The 14,756-nt window shown below is 48.0% G+C and overlaps 1 protein-coding gene across 1 annotated transcript in view; it reads left to right on the top strand.

The window, feature by feature from the left end:
- Nucleotides 1–4,451: 4,451 nt before the first annotated feature.
- The window catches only part of LOC139263731 (trafficking kinesin-binding protein 1-like), a 212,623-nt gene continuing 202,318 nt past the window's right edge, over nucleotides 4,452–14,756 (top strand). The window contains exons 1-2 of the mRNA XM_070879763.1: nucleotides 4,452–4,464; nucleotides 4,605–4,894. Of these exons, the coding sequence (XP_070735864.1) occupies nucleotides 4,452–4,464; nucleotides 4,605–4,894 (303 nt within the window). The remainder of the gene's footprint in view (nucleotides 4,465–4,604; nucleotides 4,895–14,756) is intronic.

Genomic DNA, 14,756 nt, shown 5'->3' with positions numbered 1-14,756 from the left:
AAAAGTACTTCATTGGCTTTAAAGTGCTTTGGGACGTCCGGTGCTTGTGAAAGGCGCTATAGAAATGCAAGTCTTTATTTTCCTAGTCTGTATGCTGCATTTACTCATTGGATAAGTTGCTGAGACGTTTCAAATCTTTTGTCTTGGTCTCAACCTTTGTTCCTATCTCACTCCCCCTCTGTGAGTAATGTATTCCTGACTTCGACATTAGCATTCACATTTTGGACTCATTTGCCAGCTGTGTATATTATCATATCGATAACAATCCATTAAACTCGCGCTGTTACTGTAGCCCACGGGGAGCACAAACCATTCAATACAGGCCGCTGGGTTAGAAGAAACAGCTTTCACTGAATGGCCCTGAAATTCCGGCCGGTGTCATCCTTCGCACGAACACCTGCGACCCAAAACTTCTCGACCAATGTACCTGGTGGTCCCGGAGACGCCTTCGATTCCGGTCAGAGGCCTTCATTCTATGCACATCGCAGCGCGTTCACGTCTTCTAGATACGGAGGGAGAAGCTGGAGTCACGTGGGCCTGGACAACCAATCACTGTGCACCAATTCCTGGCCAAAGACCGCCCCAAGTGGAGGAAGAGCATCCGGGAGGGCGCTGAGCACCTCGAGTCTCGTCGCCGAGAGCATGCAGAAACCAAGCGCAGGCAGCGGAAGGAGCGTGCGGCAAACCAGTCCCACCCACCCCTTCCCTCAACCACTGTCTGTCCCACCTGTGACAGAGACTGTAATTCTCGTATTGGACTGTTCAGTCACCTAAGAGCTCATTTTAAGAGTGGAAGCAAGTCTTCCTCGATTCTGAGGGACTTTCTATGATGATGATGATTTTCATTGACGAATGGGAATTCCAATTTTACCCGTTCCCATTACTATCAATGAGAATAACTCCCTAAAACACCTAAACACAACATAATAAATTAATTGAAATTAAAGTTAATTAAATGTTTTAGAAAAAAAAATATTTTTTGGATTTTTTTTTACTGTGTTTTAATAGGGTTTAAATTAAACTTACCTTAATGGACAGGGTTTTTACTATAAAAATGTATGTTTAACTTTAATTTTCATGTGATTTAAAACTCTTATGCTGGTAAATGTGAGCTATGTGCCTGCTTTTACCAGACGTAAGAGTGTGAAGGACATTCGCTGGGCAAATCGCCCAAATCTCTCCCGCGCGAATGTCCTTGCTGTGGGGATGCGGAAGATCTGTAAAGAGATATCTTGACAGATCGGAAAAGCCGGTTTTCGGAGCATGGGCATCGTACTCTGATAACCGGCTTTTGTGAGACCTCCCCGGGGTCCGTACACACTCCGTACCGACCTGGCGAGACCGGGATTTCAAGCCCAATGTGTACAATTATTTTCAAATTGCTTATTATTTAAATTTTAAACTGAACTTGGCACACAATTTCAAAGACATACAAGTTTGGCTTTCAATGGATTACACCTGTCCATTAATCTGAACTTAATAATCTTCTGGATAACAATATATCAGGCTGTCAGAATTAAAACTGCTAAAAAGAAAGACTTGCATTTATATAGCGCCTTTCATGACCACTGGACGTCCCAAAGCGCTTTACAGCCAATGAAGTGCTTTTGGAAATGTAGTCAATGTTGTATTGTGGGAAACGCAGCAGCCAATTTGTGCACAGCAAGCTCCCACACATTGCAATGTGATAATGACCAGATAATCTGTTTTAGTGATGTTGATTGAGGGATAAATATTGGCCCCAGGACACCGGGGAGAACTCCCCTGCTCTTCTGCCAAATAGTTTCATGGGATCTTTTACACCCACCTGAGAGAGCAGATGGGGCCTCGGTTTAACGTCTCAAAAGGCGACATGAGGAAAAACTTTTTTATGCAGCGAGTGGTTAGGATCTGGAATGCGCTGCCTGAGAGGGTGGTGGAGGCAGACTCAATCATGGCTTTCAAAAGGGAGTTGGATAAGTACCTGCATAAGAACTTTTAAACATAAGAAATAGGAGCAGGAGTCGGCCATTTGGCCCTTCGAGCTTGCTCCACCATTCAATAAGACCATGGCTGATCCGATCATGGACTCAGCTCCACTTTCCCGCCTGCTCCCCATAATCCTTGACTCCCTTATCGCTCAAAAATCTGTCTATCTCCGCCTTAAATATATTCAATGACCCAGCCTCCACAGCTCTCTGGGGCAGAGAATTTCACAGATTCATGAACCTCTGAGAGAAGAAATTCCTCCTCATCTCAGTTTTAAATGGGCGGCCCCTTATTCTAACATTATGTTCCCTAGTTATAGTTTCCCCTATGAGTGGAAATATCCTCTCTGCATCCACCTTGTCGAGCTGCCTCATAATCTTATATGTTTCGATAAGATCATCTCTCAGTCTTCTGAACTCGAATGAGTATAGGCCCAAACTACTCAACTTATCATGTCAAACCCCTCATCTTTGGAATCAACCTAGTGAGCCTTCTCTGAACAACCTCTAATGCAAGTATATCCTTCCTTAAATACGGACACCAAAACTGAATGCAGTACTCCAGGTGTCTGGTGTGCAAAACAATCCACAGACAGGCATCTTCCACCCTTCAGGATGTAGTTCGGAATCTGGAATATTAGTTCCTTCATTGAAACACCTGTGAACTCATCCTTTTTCGGTGTGGAAGCAAATCATCCTCGTTTCGAGGGACTGCCTATGATGATGATGACTCCAGGTGTGGCCTCACTAATCCCCTGTACATGTAGCAGGACTTCCATGCTTTTATACTCTATCCCCCTCGCAACCTGAAGGAAAAATCTTTGCAGGACTACGGGGAAAGGGCGGGGGAGTGGGACTGGCTGAGGTGCTCTTGCAGAGAGCCGGCACGGGCTCGACGGGCCGAATGGCCTCCTTCTGTGCAGTAACCATTCTGTGATTTTATCTTTGAAATAGTGCCATGGGATATTTTATATCCACCTGAGACAGCAGACAGACCTTCGGTTTAACATTTCATTCGAAAGACGGCCCCTCTGACAGTGCAGCGCTCCCTCAGTACTGCCCCTCCGACAGTGCGGCACTCCCTCAGTACTGCCCCTCCGACAGTGCAGCACTCCCTCAGTACTGCTCCTCCGACAGTGCGGCACTCCCTCAGTACTGCCCCTCCGACAGTGCGGCGCTCCCTCAGTACTGCCCCTCCGACAGTGCGGCACTCCCTCAGTACTGCCCCTCCGACAGTGCGACACTCCCTCAGTACTGCCCCTCCGACAGTGCGGCGCTCTCTCAGCACTGGTTCCTCCGACAGTGCGGCACTCCCTCAGTACTGCCCCTCCGACAGTGCGGCGCTCTCTCAGTACTGCCCCTCCGACAGTGCGGGGCTCCCTCAGTACTGCCCCTCCGACAGTGCGGCGCTCTCTCAGCACTGGTTCCTCCGACAGTGCGGCATCATCATCATCATCATATGCAGTTCCTCGGAATTGAGGAAGACTTGCTTCCACTCCTGAAGTGAGTCCTTAGGTAGCTGAACAGTCCAATACGAGAACCACAGTCCCTGTCACAGGTGGGACAGACAGTGGTTGAGGGAAAGGGAGGGTGGGACTGGTTTGCCGCACGCTCCTTCCGCTGCCTGCGCTTGGTTTCTGCATGCTCTCGGCGATGAGACTCGAGGTGCTCAGCGCCCTCCCGGATGCACTTCCTCCACTTAGGGCGGTCTTTGGCCAGAGACTCCCAGGTGTCGGTGGGGATGTTGCACTTTATCAGGGAGGCTTTGGGGGTGTCCTTGTAACATTTCCGCTGCCCAACTTTGGCTCGCTTGCCATGAAGGAGTTCAGAGTAGAGCGCTTGCTTTGGGAGTCTCGTGTCGGGCATGCGGACTATGTGGGCCTGCCCAGCGGAGCTGATCAAGTGTGGTCAGTGCTTCGATGCTGGGGATGTTAAACGTTGGTGCGTATGTCCTCACAGGAGATTTGAAGGATCTTGCGGAGACATCGTTGGTGGTATTTCTCCAACGACTTGAGGTGTCTACTGTACATGGTCCATGTCTCTGAGCCATACAGGAGGGCGGGTATTACTACAGCCCTGTAGACCATGAGCTTGGTGCCAGTTTTGAGGGCTTGGTCTTCAAACACACTTTTCCTCAGGCGGCCGATGACAGCCTGGATATTTGTGCTCAGGTCTCTGGAGTAGGACTTGAACCAACAACCTTGTGACTGAGAGGCGAGAGGGGGCACTCCCCACTGAGGCCACAGCTGACACTACTTGGCATGAATCTAACAAGGCATGAAATAAATGAACAATGTCTTGAAGCAAAACAAAGAAGAGGCTTGCAGGGGGCAGGGGGAGCTCCTGCCGTGTTCTGTAGTTAATATGAGCTACAAGTTTCTATGCCCCATCCCCCATTGAGTAGAGGCAGCATTGGCTGACGTAACGTGGAGCTTAGTCTCCGCCTCACACAGCGACAGGGAGAGAGATCGTGGCGAGGGCAGAATGGAGGAGGCAAGCCGGCACTTGGATATTTTTGCATTGTAGGAGCAGCTGCATTGCCCAGCCTGAGTGAAGTATTGCAGCCAGCAGTGCGGGAGGCGAGGCAGTGAATGGAGGTTCTTGCATATATTGTCCCTATGCATTGATACCGGCCAGACACAGAGCGAGCGAAGGAAGCAGGGAGAACACGCATCACATGCAAGACTGGGACATGGACTGGCCCAAATCGAAAGGACGATAGTTGCACTGTGCTGGGAGCCACAGGAAGGCTGTGTGTGTGTGTGTGTGTGTGTGTGAGAGAGAGAGAGAGAGAGAGAGAGAGAAAGAAAGAGAAGCCAAGCCATCGGCAGTCTCCGGGAAGCCCAGGACTGGAGAGCTCAGCGAGGACAAGCTGCCCAGCGCCCAGTCAGGAACCACAGCTGCCTTGGTTGGAGTATTCTCTCCCAGTAAGTGTTCACAAATGCTAACTGTTTCTCTGTCCAGGGCAGAGGCTGTGTGCCAGATGTACAGGGCTCCTTCCCTTATATAGCCGGAGGGATTGGGATTGGGATTTATCACAATGTAGATGCACAATGTGATTGTAGTTAGCCCAGCCCAGTTACAGCAGGATTGGGGATAACTAAATATTAAATTGACACCAGTCCCAAACGGTAACTGGCAGTGAATTACAAAGACCCTTATTTTGCTGGGTGCAGTTTTTTGATACCGGCAACATGTCAATCCTTCACTCCAAGTGTTCACATTGTTACAGTGTGTTTCAAAGTGACCATCCCCCCGCCCCCAAATGATCCAGGATTTGCCCGTTCTCCTGTTTCTGTGCGATCCTGTAACCAGAGCAGACGCCAGTGATGTTACACAATGGGCTTTCCACAAAGGAGAATCAGTCTGCTTTTGACATCTGGATTGCTGAGTGTGGGTGTGGAGGGGGCTGGAAGTAATTGAACGCTCCCACAATCTCTCTCAGGTACTGCATTAATGGCATGTGCCTGGTAACTGAATACACCGGCATCTGCCACATTGTACACTCCAGATTCTGCAATGTGTGTGTGGCAAATAAAACCACGTTGAATTTGCAGTAGACGAGCATTGCCCGAATTAAATGACCCTCTGAGTGAGACCTGCTTAATCCGAATGGAAACTGGCTCCATGTTAATCACTTGGCAGTTTGGGTGAAATTTGAGCTAGTATTTCCATCCAATCGCTTCTGTTATGCCTTGTGATGTTTGTACACTGGGTTCCAGTGACGTGCAACAGCAGGAACTACCTTTTCTGCCCATGTCCCATCACTGACCTTCACCATTGGCTGGGGAGGGGGTCACCAGGAGGCGGGCGGGGTGGGAGATTGCTCAGTTATCTCAGCAAGGAAAGGAGCAGGGAGATTCCGCTTCAATGCCCAGTCTGTCCTGAGATCGCTGCTTTTAGCTGGGCTGGAGTGAAGAAAGAGCAAGTGTTTATTGTCACAGGGCTGCTGCAATTGGCCACAGCAGGGGGAGGGGGAGCGGGGGGGGGAAGGGACATCACTCGGGGTTACATATCTGTTCGCAGTCCTGCTACCTGGTGTTGCTGGGAGTGTGCGCGAAGGTGGATACTGGGCGAAAGCAAGGTCAGGCTTGGTTACAAAATGCATCTGCCAGACAAATTTTCAAATCTTCAGCTCTTTCTTCTGAGGCAGTCCCTCGGAGTCGAGGATGCCTTGCTTCCACACTATGACTGATGAGACCAATGTGGAACCTACAGTCTCTGTCACGGGCGGTGTCTGGGGCAGACGGTGGATGGGGGTGGGGGCCTGGGTTGTCACGTGCTCCTTCCGCTGTTTGCACTTGGCTTCCGCGTGTTCCCGCCAACAAGACTCGAGGTGTTTGGCGCCTTCCCGGATGCACTTCCTCCACTTAGGGCGGTCTTGGGCCTGGGATTCCCAGGTGTCGGTGGGGATGTTGCACTTTTTTCAAGGGGGCTTTGAGGGTGTCCTTGAAGCGTTTTCTCTGCCCTCCTGGGACTCGCTTGCCGTGACAGAGCAAATAGGCTGCTGACAGTCACGGTCTAGACCTGTTTTTAAAAAAAAAAAATACTGCGGGTGTGAAGAACCTGAAATCGAAACAGAAAATGCTTGAAACACTCCGGGTCAGGCAGCATCGGTGAAGGGAGAGACCGAGTTAACGTTTCAGGTTGATGACCTTTCATCAGAGAACCCCATCACTTGCTGATTCTCTCTCCACAGATGCTGCCCGACCTGTTGAGTCTTTCCAGCATTTACGATCTAGACCTCAGCAGGAATAACAGTGGCTTGGTGGTGCTTGTGAAACCTTACAGGGGTACTGAATGTTTATTCTTTTTATAAAGGATTAGTATTTATATAACTCAGTATTTTTACACTCAAATGTTGCACCTACAAGAAAACAAATCATCAAATTTAAGTGCGCAAAGTGAAGAAATAATGGAATAACATATGTTTGGTCAAGCCCCCACGGTTTATATATAGATGGTTCTGTGACACAGTGCATGGATGACCATGCGGTGAATTCAGGAGGCAGATGGTTGGCAGAGGCAGGGTCTAGAATTCAATCACTCAAATTTTTAAAAAATCCACCAGTTTGCACTTAATCTAAAAATCTACAACAGGAACAACTTGTATTAATATAGCGCCTTTGACATAAAATGCCGCGAGGCGCTTCATTGGAGCGTTATCAAAAGAGTTTGACACTGAGCCACTGAAGGAGAAATTAGGGCAGGTGACCAGAAGCTTGGTCAAAGAGGGAGGTTTTAAGGAGCATCTTAAATGGGGGATAGAGAGGCGGAGAGGTTTCGGGAGGGAATTCCAGAGCTTGGGGCTCAGACGTTCAATTATACACTCAATGATATTGTTCATTTCACTCTTTCAATCCACTCCAACATTCAATCAATTACACTTCACCATCTATTCTCTCTTTTTTCATTAATTCCTTTCCTCATTCATTCCACTCCATATGTTTCATTCCATTCTATCCTTTATTCAAATCCATCGATGGCCTATTTGACTTAATCTTCCATTTCTTAGTTACGCGAAAACCGAGCGTTGGTCCGTGTCCAACCTCTGACAGGGACAAGTGCCGTGTAGCTACACGAGATTTGAGCCCCGCCATTGGTGGCTATGCCTTCAGCAGCCGAGACCCCGAGCTCTGGAGTTCCCTCCCTAAACCTCTCTGTGCCTCCTGTAAGATGTTGTTATTTAATATCTACCTCTTTGACCAAGCTCCTGTCCAAATAGTTCCTTGTGTCTCTTGGTGTCAAACTTTGTTTGTGAAGCGCCTTGGGATGTTTTACTACGTTAAAGGCGCTATATAAATGCAAGTTGTTGATATTGGGCAAAAGTCCATCCAGACCCTGAGTGTGAGTATCACACCGCTGGCCTTGCAGGTATTTTGAAGGTTCACCCTGTCCATGGTGAGACAAAATGTTGATCCCAGCATCCCGTGCAGTGTACTGCTGGCCATTGTAATCACCCGCAGCAGCACTGAGCCTGTGGAGGCAGAGAGCAGCACTCCCTCCCGAGGTGGTGATTCTACACTCATGTATGTTGCTTCATTTATATTGGTGGAGCAGCGTGGACAAGACCGAGGGAAGGAGCAGCACGGGCCAATAGCGAGGCTGCGAGGTAGCGAGACTCACATTACGTACTGTGAATGCCACGTAGAGAGAGGTCCTGTGGGAAGGAGGACAGTAGGGGTATGTGTGAGTTTGTGTGTGTGTGTATTGGCACATATGGCTGAGCAAGTCTCCAGTCGTCCTGGTTAACCCTTGCCACTGGACCAAGACCTCGCTCTGTCAAGCCCGTGTGGTGGCTGGTGTACAACGGTCACCCCACGTTAAATAAATCCATGCACAGGCATCTTCCACCGTTTAAAATGAATTCATCAGTTCCCTGATTATTCATTCTTAGTGTGGAAGCAAGTCATCCTCGACCCCGAGGGACTGCTTATGATGATCATGATTTTGGAAGTGCTTCTTTTTCAAACAATTTGTTCCTGGGATGTGGGCATCGCTGGCAAGGCCGGCATTTATTGCCCATCCCTAATTGCCCCTTGAGAAGGTGGTGGTGAGCTGCCTTCTTGAACCGCTGCAGTCCGTGTGGTGACGGTGCTCCCACAGTGCTGTTAGGGAGGGAGTTCCAGGATTGTGACCCAGCGACGATGAAGGAACGGTGATATATTTCCAAGTCGGGATGGTGTGTGACTTGGAGTCGAACCGATTGGGAGGTTGTCTTGGAGACACTTGTAAACCTGTATGAATATTGACATCATACACAAATTGTAATGGAGAACATAATACTACGCTTGAGCAAATGTGCTGATATTGTTTCTTGGATATTTCCGAAACAATATGCATAGCGACGGCATTTACATTTCTGGCTAGAAGCATTTTAGCTTGTAAATATAAGGTAGTTGAACAAAATATAGTTCTGACTAATGTGCACTGATCTCCCATCTGCCCCCACCAATACACGATCAGTGTTTTTACATTTATTAGTGGATGTTTTGAAATCTATTTGCCAGCAAATCTATTTTTGAACAATGCAGTATTTTTCCAACAGTCCATGGACTTATTTGGCCATCTGCTTTTCTGAGGAAGCCACAAATAGCAGGTTTGTCGGAGGCTGACAGGCACTGAGAGCAAAGTCACTGTGTTTTGGTTTGACTTTGTGTTTGGCGGGTGACGTTCCAACAGTGTTGTGGGGTAATGTGGTTACAGCGTCTGTTTGTGTTGGTTTCTGGAGATACTCTCTGTGCAGAATTAGGCAGATTAAACTGACGCTTGCTTTAATGAACATTTTCCATTCCCCGCCCGCACCCCATAACCCTTGACTCCCCAGTAGTTCAAAAATCTGTCTATCTCCGCCTTAAATGACCCAGCCTCCACTGCTCCCTGGGGCAGAGAATTCCACAGATTCACGACCCTCTGAGAAAACAAATTCCTCCTCATCTCAGTTTTAAAAGGGTGACCCCTTATTCTGAAACTATGCCTCCTAGTTCTAGATTTCCCCACGAGGGGAAACCTCATCATCATAGGCAGTCCCTCGGAATCGAGGAAGACTTGCTCCCACTCTAAAAGTGAGTTCTCAGGTGGCTGAACAGTCCAATACAGGAATTACAGTCCCTGTCACAGGTGGGACAGACAGTGGTTGAGGGAAGGGGAGGGTGGGACTGGTTTGCCGCACGCTCCTTCCGCTGCCTGCGCTTGGTTTCTGCATGCTCTCGGCGACGAGACTCGAGGTGCTCAGCGCCCTCCCGGATGCACTTCCTCCACCTGGGGCGGTCTTTGGCCAGGGACTCCCAGGTGTCGGTGGGGATGTTGCACTTTATCAGGGAGGCTTTGAGGGTGTCCTTGAAACGTTTCCTCTGCCCACCTGGGGTTCGCTTGCCGTGAGGGAGTTCCGAGTAGAGCGCTTGCTTTGGGAGTCTTGTGTCGGGGCATGCGGACAATGTGGCCCTGCCCAACGGAACTGATCGAGTGTGGTCAGTGCTTCGATGCTGGGGATGTTGGCCTGGTCGAGGACGCTAACGCTGGTGCATCTGTTCTCCCAGGGGATTTGTAGGATCTTGCGGAGACATCCTCTCACTATCTACCCTGTCGAGCCCCCTCTGTATCTTAATTTCTCACACCAGCCAAATAACTTGGCGAGAGAAGTGGGTGTGGTGCATTTAAGCTGCAATATTTAAATCGGCTCAATTGTACCACTTCGACAGAATCTAAAAATACACCAAAAGGAAGTTGGAGTGGGTTATCGCCAGTCCAGACAATGTAGGATCAGTAAACGGAATCTTCCAAACAGTGTATACTGCAGTGCTGTTGCAGGAAGGAGCCTTTTGTGTCTGGGACCAATCCAATTCTACAGCATGCAGAGACATTTTGGAGTTCACCTCTTGGTTATCTGGTTTTTCACTTCCATATTGTGTGTGTGTGTGTGTGTGTGTGTGTGTGTGTGTGTGTTTATATTTATATTTAATCCAGAAGCCAAATGCCAAAAATATTCATTGTTGCTGTTAAAAGCTAATTGCTTCTCTCTGAAAATATATTGCTTTTCATGTGAGCTTTTATAATTTGTATGAGCTGATTATAATTGCAGGGTGTCCTACCACAGTACACCTGATAACATATATTCAAGATAGAAAGACTTGCATTTATATAGTGCTTTTCATGATCACCCTTAGAAGGAACGTTTATTATGGGGATTCTTCTGACCATTATTCGACAAGAAGCATTTAAAAAAGGAGGTACTTTAAGGAAGAAATAGAAGAAAAACTTGCATTTATATAGCACCTTTCACAACCACCGACGTCCCAAAGCGCTTTACAGCCAATGACGTACTTTTGAAGTGTAGTCACTGTTGTAATGTGGGAAACACGGCAGGCAAATTGCGCACAGCAAGCTCCCACACACAGCAATGTGATAATGATCAAATAATCTGTTTTAGTGATGTTGATTGAGGGATAAATATTGGCCCCAGGACACCGAGGAGAACTCCCCTGCTCTTCTTCAAAATAGTGCCATGGGATCTTTTACATCCACCTGAGTGCCTCGATTTAAAGTCTCATCCGAAAGACTGCACCTCCGACAGTGCAGTCCTCCGACAGTGCGGCGCTCCCTCAGCACTGCCCCTCCGACAGTGCGGCGCTCCCTCAGCACTGCCCCTCCGACAGTGCAGCGCTCCCTCAGCACTGCCCCTCCGACAGTGCGGCGCTCCCTCAGTACAACTCTGGCATGTCAGAGTTTTGTGCTCAAGTCTCTGGAGTGGGACTTGAGCCCACAACCCGCTGACTCTGATGCCAAGGAGCTGCCCACTGAGCCACTGTCTGACACATGGTATTACACACCCAATGGTCACTGCGGTTATGAACATTTTTGTAAAAGTGAGAAGTGTTCATTTGAGCAGGTGCTCAATGCATACACACCACCAACCAACACTGCAGAATCACTTGTACACGATGGGGAGGCTGCTAATGCTCTCTACAATCGGCCCTCTTCCCATCGTGGGCTAGGTTGCAAAACAGCAGCCGTACCAGAAACAATTGCACATGCACGGTTATTGAAAAAAGTCATAGTTGTGAGACAAACATTCTGGTTGCAGCCCTCGCTGCTCCTCGGCGAAGGGTCACTCAGTCCAGCCATGCAAACGCAGCACTGTTGATTTTTGTCGGCAGAGCGAGTGCTCAGATGAGTCCACCCAAGAAAAAATAAAGGGGTTGCTTGGAGCATTCATCTACATTCCCGGCTTCTCTCATTGTGCCATCATCGGACTCTGAGGGGGCTCGACAGGGTGGATGCAGAGAGGATGTTTCCCCTCGTGGGGGAATCCAGAACCAGGGGGCATAGTCTCAGAATAAGGGGTCGCCCATTTAAAACTGAGATGAGGAGGAATTTCTTCTCTGAGGGTGGTGAATCTGTGGAATTCTCTGCCCCAGAGAGCTGTGGAGGCTGGGTCACTGAATATATTTAAGGTGGAGATGGACAGATTTTTGAACAATAGAGGAGTCGAGGGTTCTGGGGAGCGGGCAGGGAAGTGGAGCTGAGGCCAAGATCAGATCAGCCATGATCTTATTGAATGGTGGAGCAGGCTCGAGGGGCCGAATGTCCGACTCCTGCTCCTAATTCTTATTTCCTTATTCTATGTTCTTATCAGCACTGGGAAAAAGAGATCTGCGTGCTGATCCGCGATGCAGGAGGCACGGACCATTCCAGTCAGACTGTGCGACTCCAAAGTTGGAACCACTGTCACCTGTATTAGAACATAAATTTGCACAATATTTCAAAACGGTCAGAAAATATGGTTTCTGGCTTTGAACCAGAATCATATTGAACAATAACAGAGACTTGAAATAGTGGCTCTTCTGAATCTAAGATAACAGCAGTTCTCAGCTGTTCAATATTACTGTATTACATATAGTTCTATAAAGTTTCACTTTTTTTTCTAACATTCAGACAGTAGGATTCCAGATTAAGATGTCGAACTGTACTTCTCGTGGGATTATCAGTTTTCAAATTACTTTACTGAATTTTACAGTGTCAGCCGTGGCTCAGTGGGTATCACCTCTGAGTCAGAAGGTTGTGGGTTCAAGTCCCACTCCAGGGACTGGGGCAGAAAAATCTAGGCTGATGCTCCCAGTGCAGTACTGAGGGAGTGCCACACTGTCGGAGGGGCAGTACTGAGGGAGCGCCGCACTGTCGGAGAGGCAGTGTTGAGGGAGCGCTGCACTGTCGGAGGTGCCATCTTTCAGTCGAGACGTTAAACCGAGGCTCCGTCTGCTCTCTCAGGTGGGTGTAAAAGATCCCATGGCACTATTTCAAAGAAGAGCAGGGGAGTTCTCCCCGGTGTCCTGAGGCCAATATTTAGCCCTCAACCAACATCACTAAAACAGATTGTCTGGTCACTATCACATTGCTGTGTGTGGGAGCTTGCTGTGCGCAATTTGGCTGCTGCGTTTCCAACATCACAACAGTGACTACACTTCAAAAAGTGCTTCATTGGCTGTAAAGCGCTTTGGAACGTGTTGAAATCGTGAAAGGCGCTATAGAAATGCAAGTCTTTCAAGGCACTTTTTCTGAGATTTTCAACAAAAGGTTTTTTTTACAAAGTTGGATGAAGATGCCTGGTTTTGGTCAAGTGATAGAAACATAGAAAATAGGTGCAGGAGTAGGCCATTCGGCCCTTCTAACCTGCACCGCCATTCATTGAGTTCATGGCTGAACATGCAAATTCAGTACCCCATTCCTGCTTTCTCGCCATACCCCTTGATCCCCCTAGTAGTAAGGACTTAATCTAACTCCTTTTTGAATATATTTAGTGAATTGACCTCAACAACTTTCTGTGGTAGAGAATTCCACAGGTTCACCACTCTCTGGGTGAAGAAATTCCTCCTCATCTCGGTCCTAAATGGCTTACCCCTTATCCTTAGACTGTGTCTCCTGGTTCTGGACTTCCCCAACATTGGGAACATTCTTCCTGCATCTAACCTGTCTAACCCCGTCAGAATTTTAAACGTTTCTATGAGGTCCCCTCTCATTCTTCTGAACTCCAGTGAATACAAGCCCAGTTGATCCAGTCTTTCTTGATAGGTCAGTCCCGCCATCCCGGGAATCAGTCTGGTGAACCTTCGCTGCACTCCCTCAATAGCAAGAATGTCCTTCCTAAGTTAGGAGACCAAAACTGTACACAATACTCCAGGTGTGGCCTCACCAAGGCCCTGTACAACTGTAGCAACACCTCCCTGCCCCTGTACTCAAATCCCCTCGCTATGAAGGCCAACATGCCATTTGCTTTCTTAACCGCCTGCTGTACCTGCATGCCAACCTTCAATGACTGATGTACCATGACACCCAGGTCTCTTTGCACCTCCCCTTTTCCTAATCTGTCACCATTCAGATAATAGTCTGTCTCTCTGTTTTTACCTCACATTTATCCACATTATACTTCATCTGCCATGCATTTGCCCACTCACCTAACCTATCCAAGTCGCTCTGCAGCCTCATAGCATCCTCCTCGCAGCTCACACTGCCACCCAACTTAGTGTCATCCGCAAATTTGGAGATACTATATTTAATCCCCTCGTCTAAATCATTAATGTACAGTGTAAACAGCTGGAGCCCCAGCACAGAACCTTGCGGTACCCCACTAGTCACTGCCTGCCATTCTGAAAAGTACCCATTTACTCCTACTCTTTGCTTCCTGTCTGACAACCAGTTATCAATCCATGTCAGCAAACTACCCCCAATCCCATGTGCTTTAACTTTGCACATTAATCTCTTGTGTGGGACCTTGCCGAAAGCCTTCTGAAAGTCCAAATATACCACGTCAACTGGTTCTCCCTTGTCCACTCTACTGGAAACATCCTCAAAAAATTCCAGAAGATTTGTCAAGCATGATTTTCCTTTCACAAATCCATGCTGACTTGGACCTATCATATCACCTCTTTCCAAATGCACTGCTATGACATCTTTAATAATTGATTCCATCATTTTACCCACTACCGATGTCAGGCTGACCGGTCTATAATTCCCTCCTTTTTTAAAAAGTGGGATTACATTGGCTACCCTCCACTCCATAGGAATTGATCCAGAGTCAATGGAATGTTGGAAAATGACTGTCAATGCATCCACTATTTCCAAGGCCACCTCCTTAAGTACTCTGGGATGCAGTCCATCAGGCCCTGGGGATTTATCGGCCTTCAATCCCATCAATTTCCCCAACACAATTTCCCGACTAATAAGGATTTCCCTCAGTTCCTCCTCCTTACTAGACCCTCTGACTCCTTTTATATCTGGATCTGTCGTAAACAG

Source organism: Pristiophorus japonicus, chromosome 5, assembly GCF_044704955.1.
Source record: "Pristiophorus japonicus isolate sPriJap1 chromosome 5, sPriJap1.hap1, whole genome shotgun sequence".
NCBI classification, from domain to species: Eukaryota; Metazoa; Chordata; class Chondrichthyes; family Pristiophoridae; genus Pristiophorus; species Pristiophorus japonicus.
This window is presented reverse-complemented; position numbering and strand designations above follow the sequence as displayed.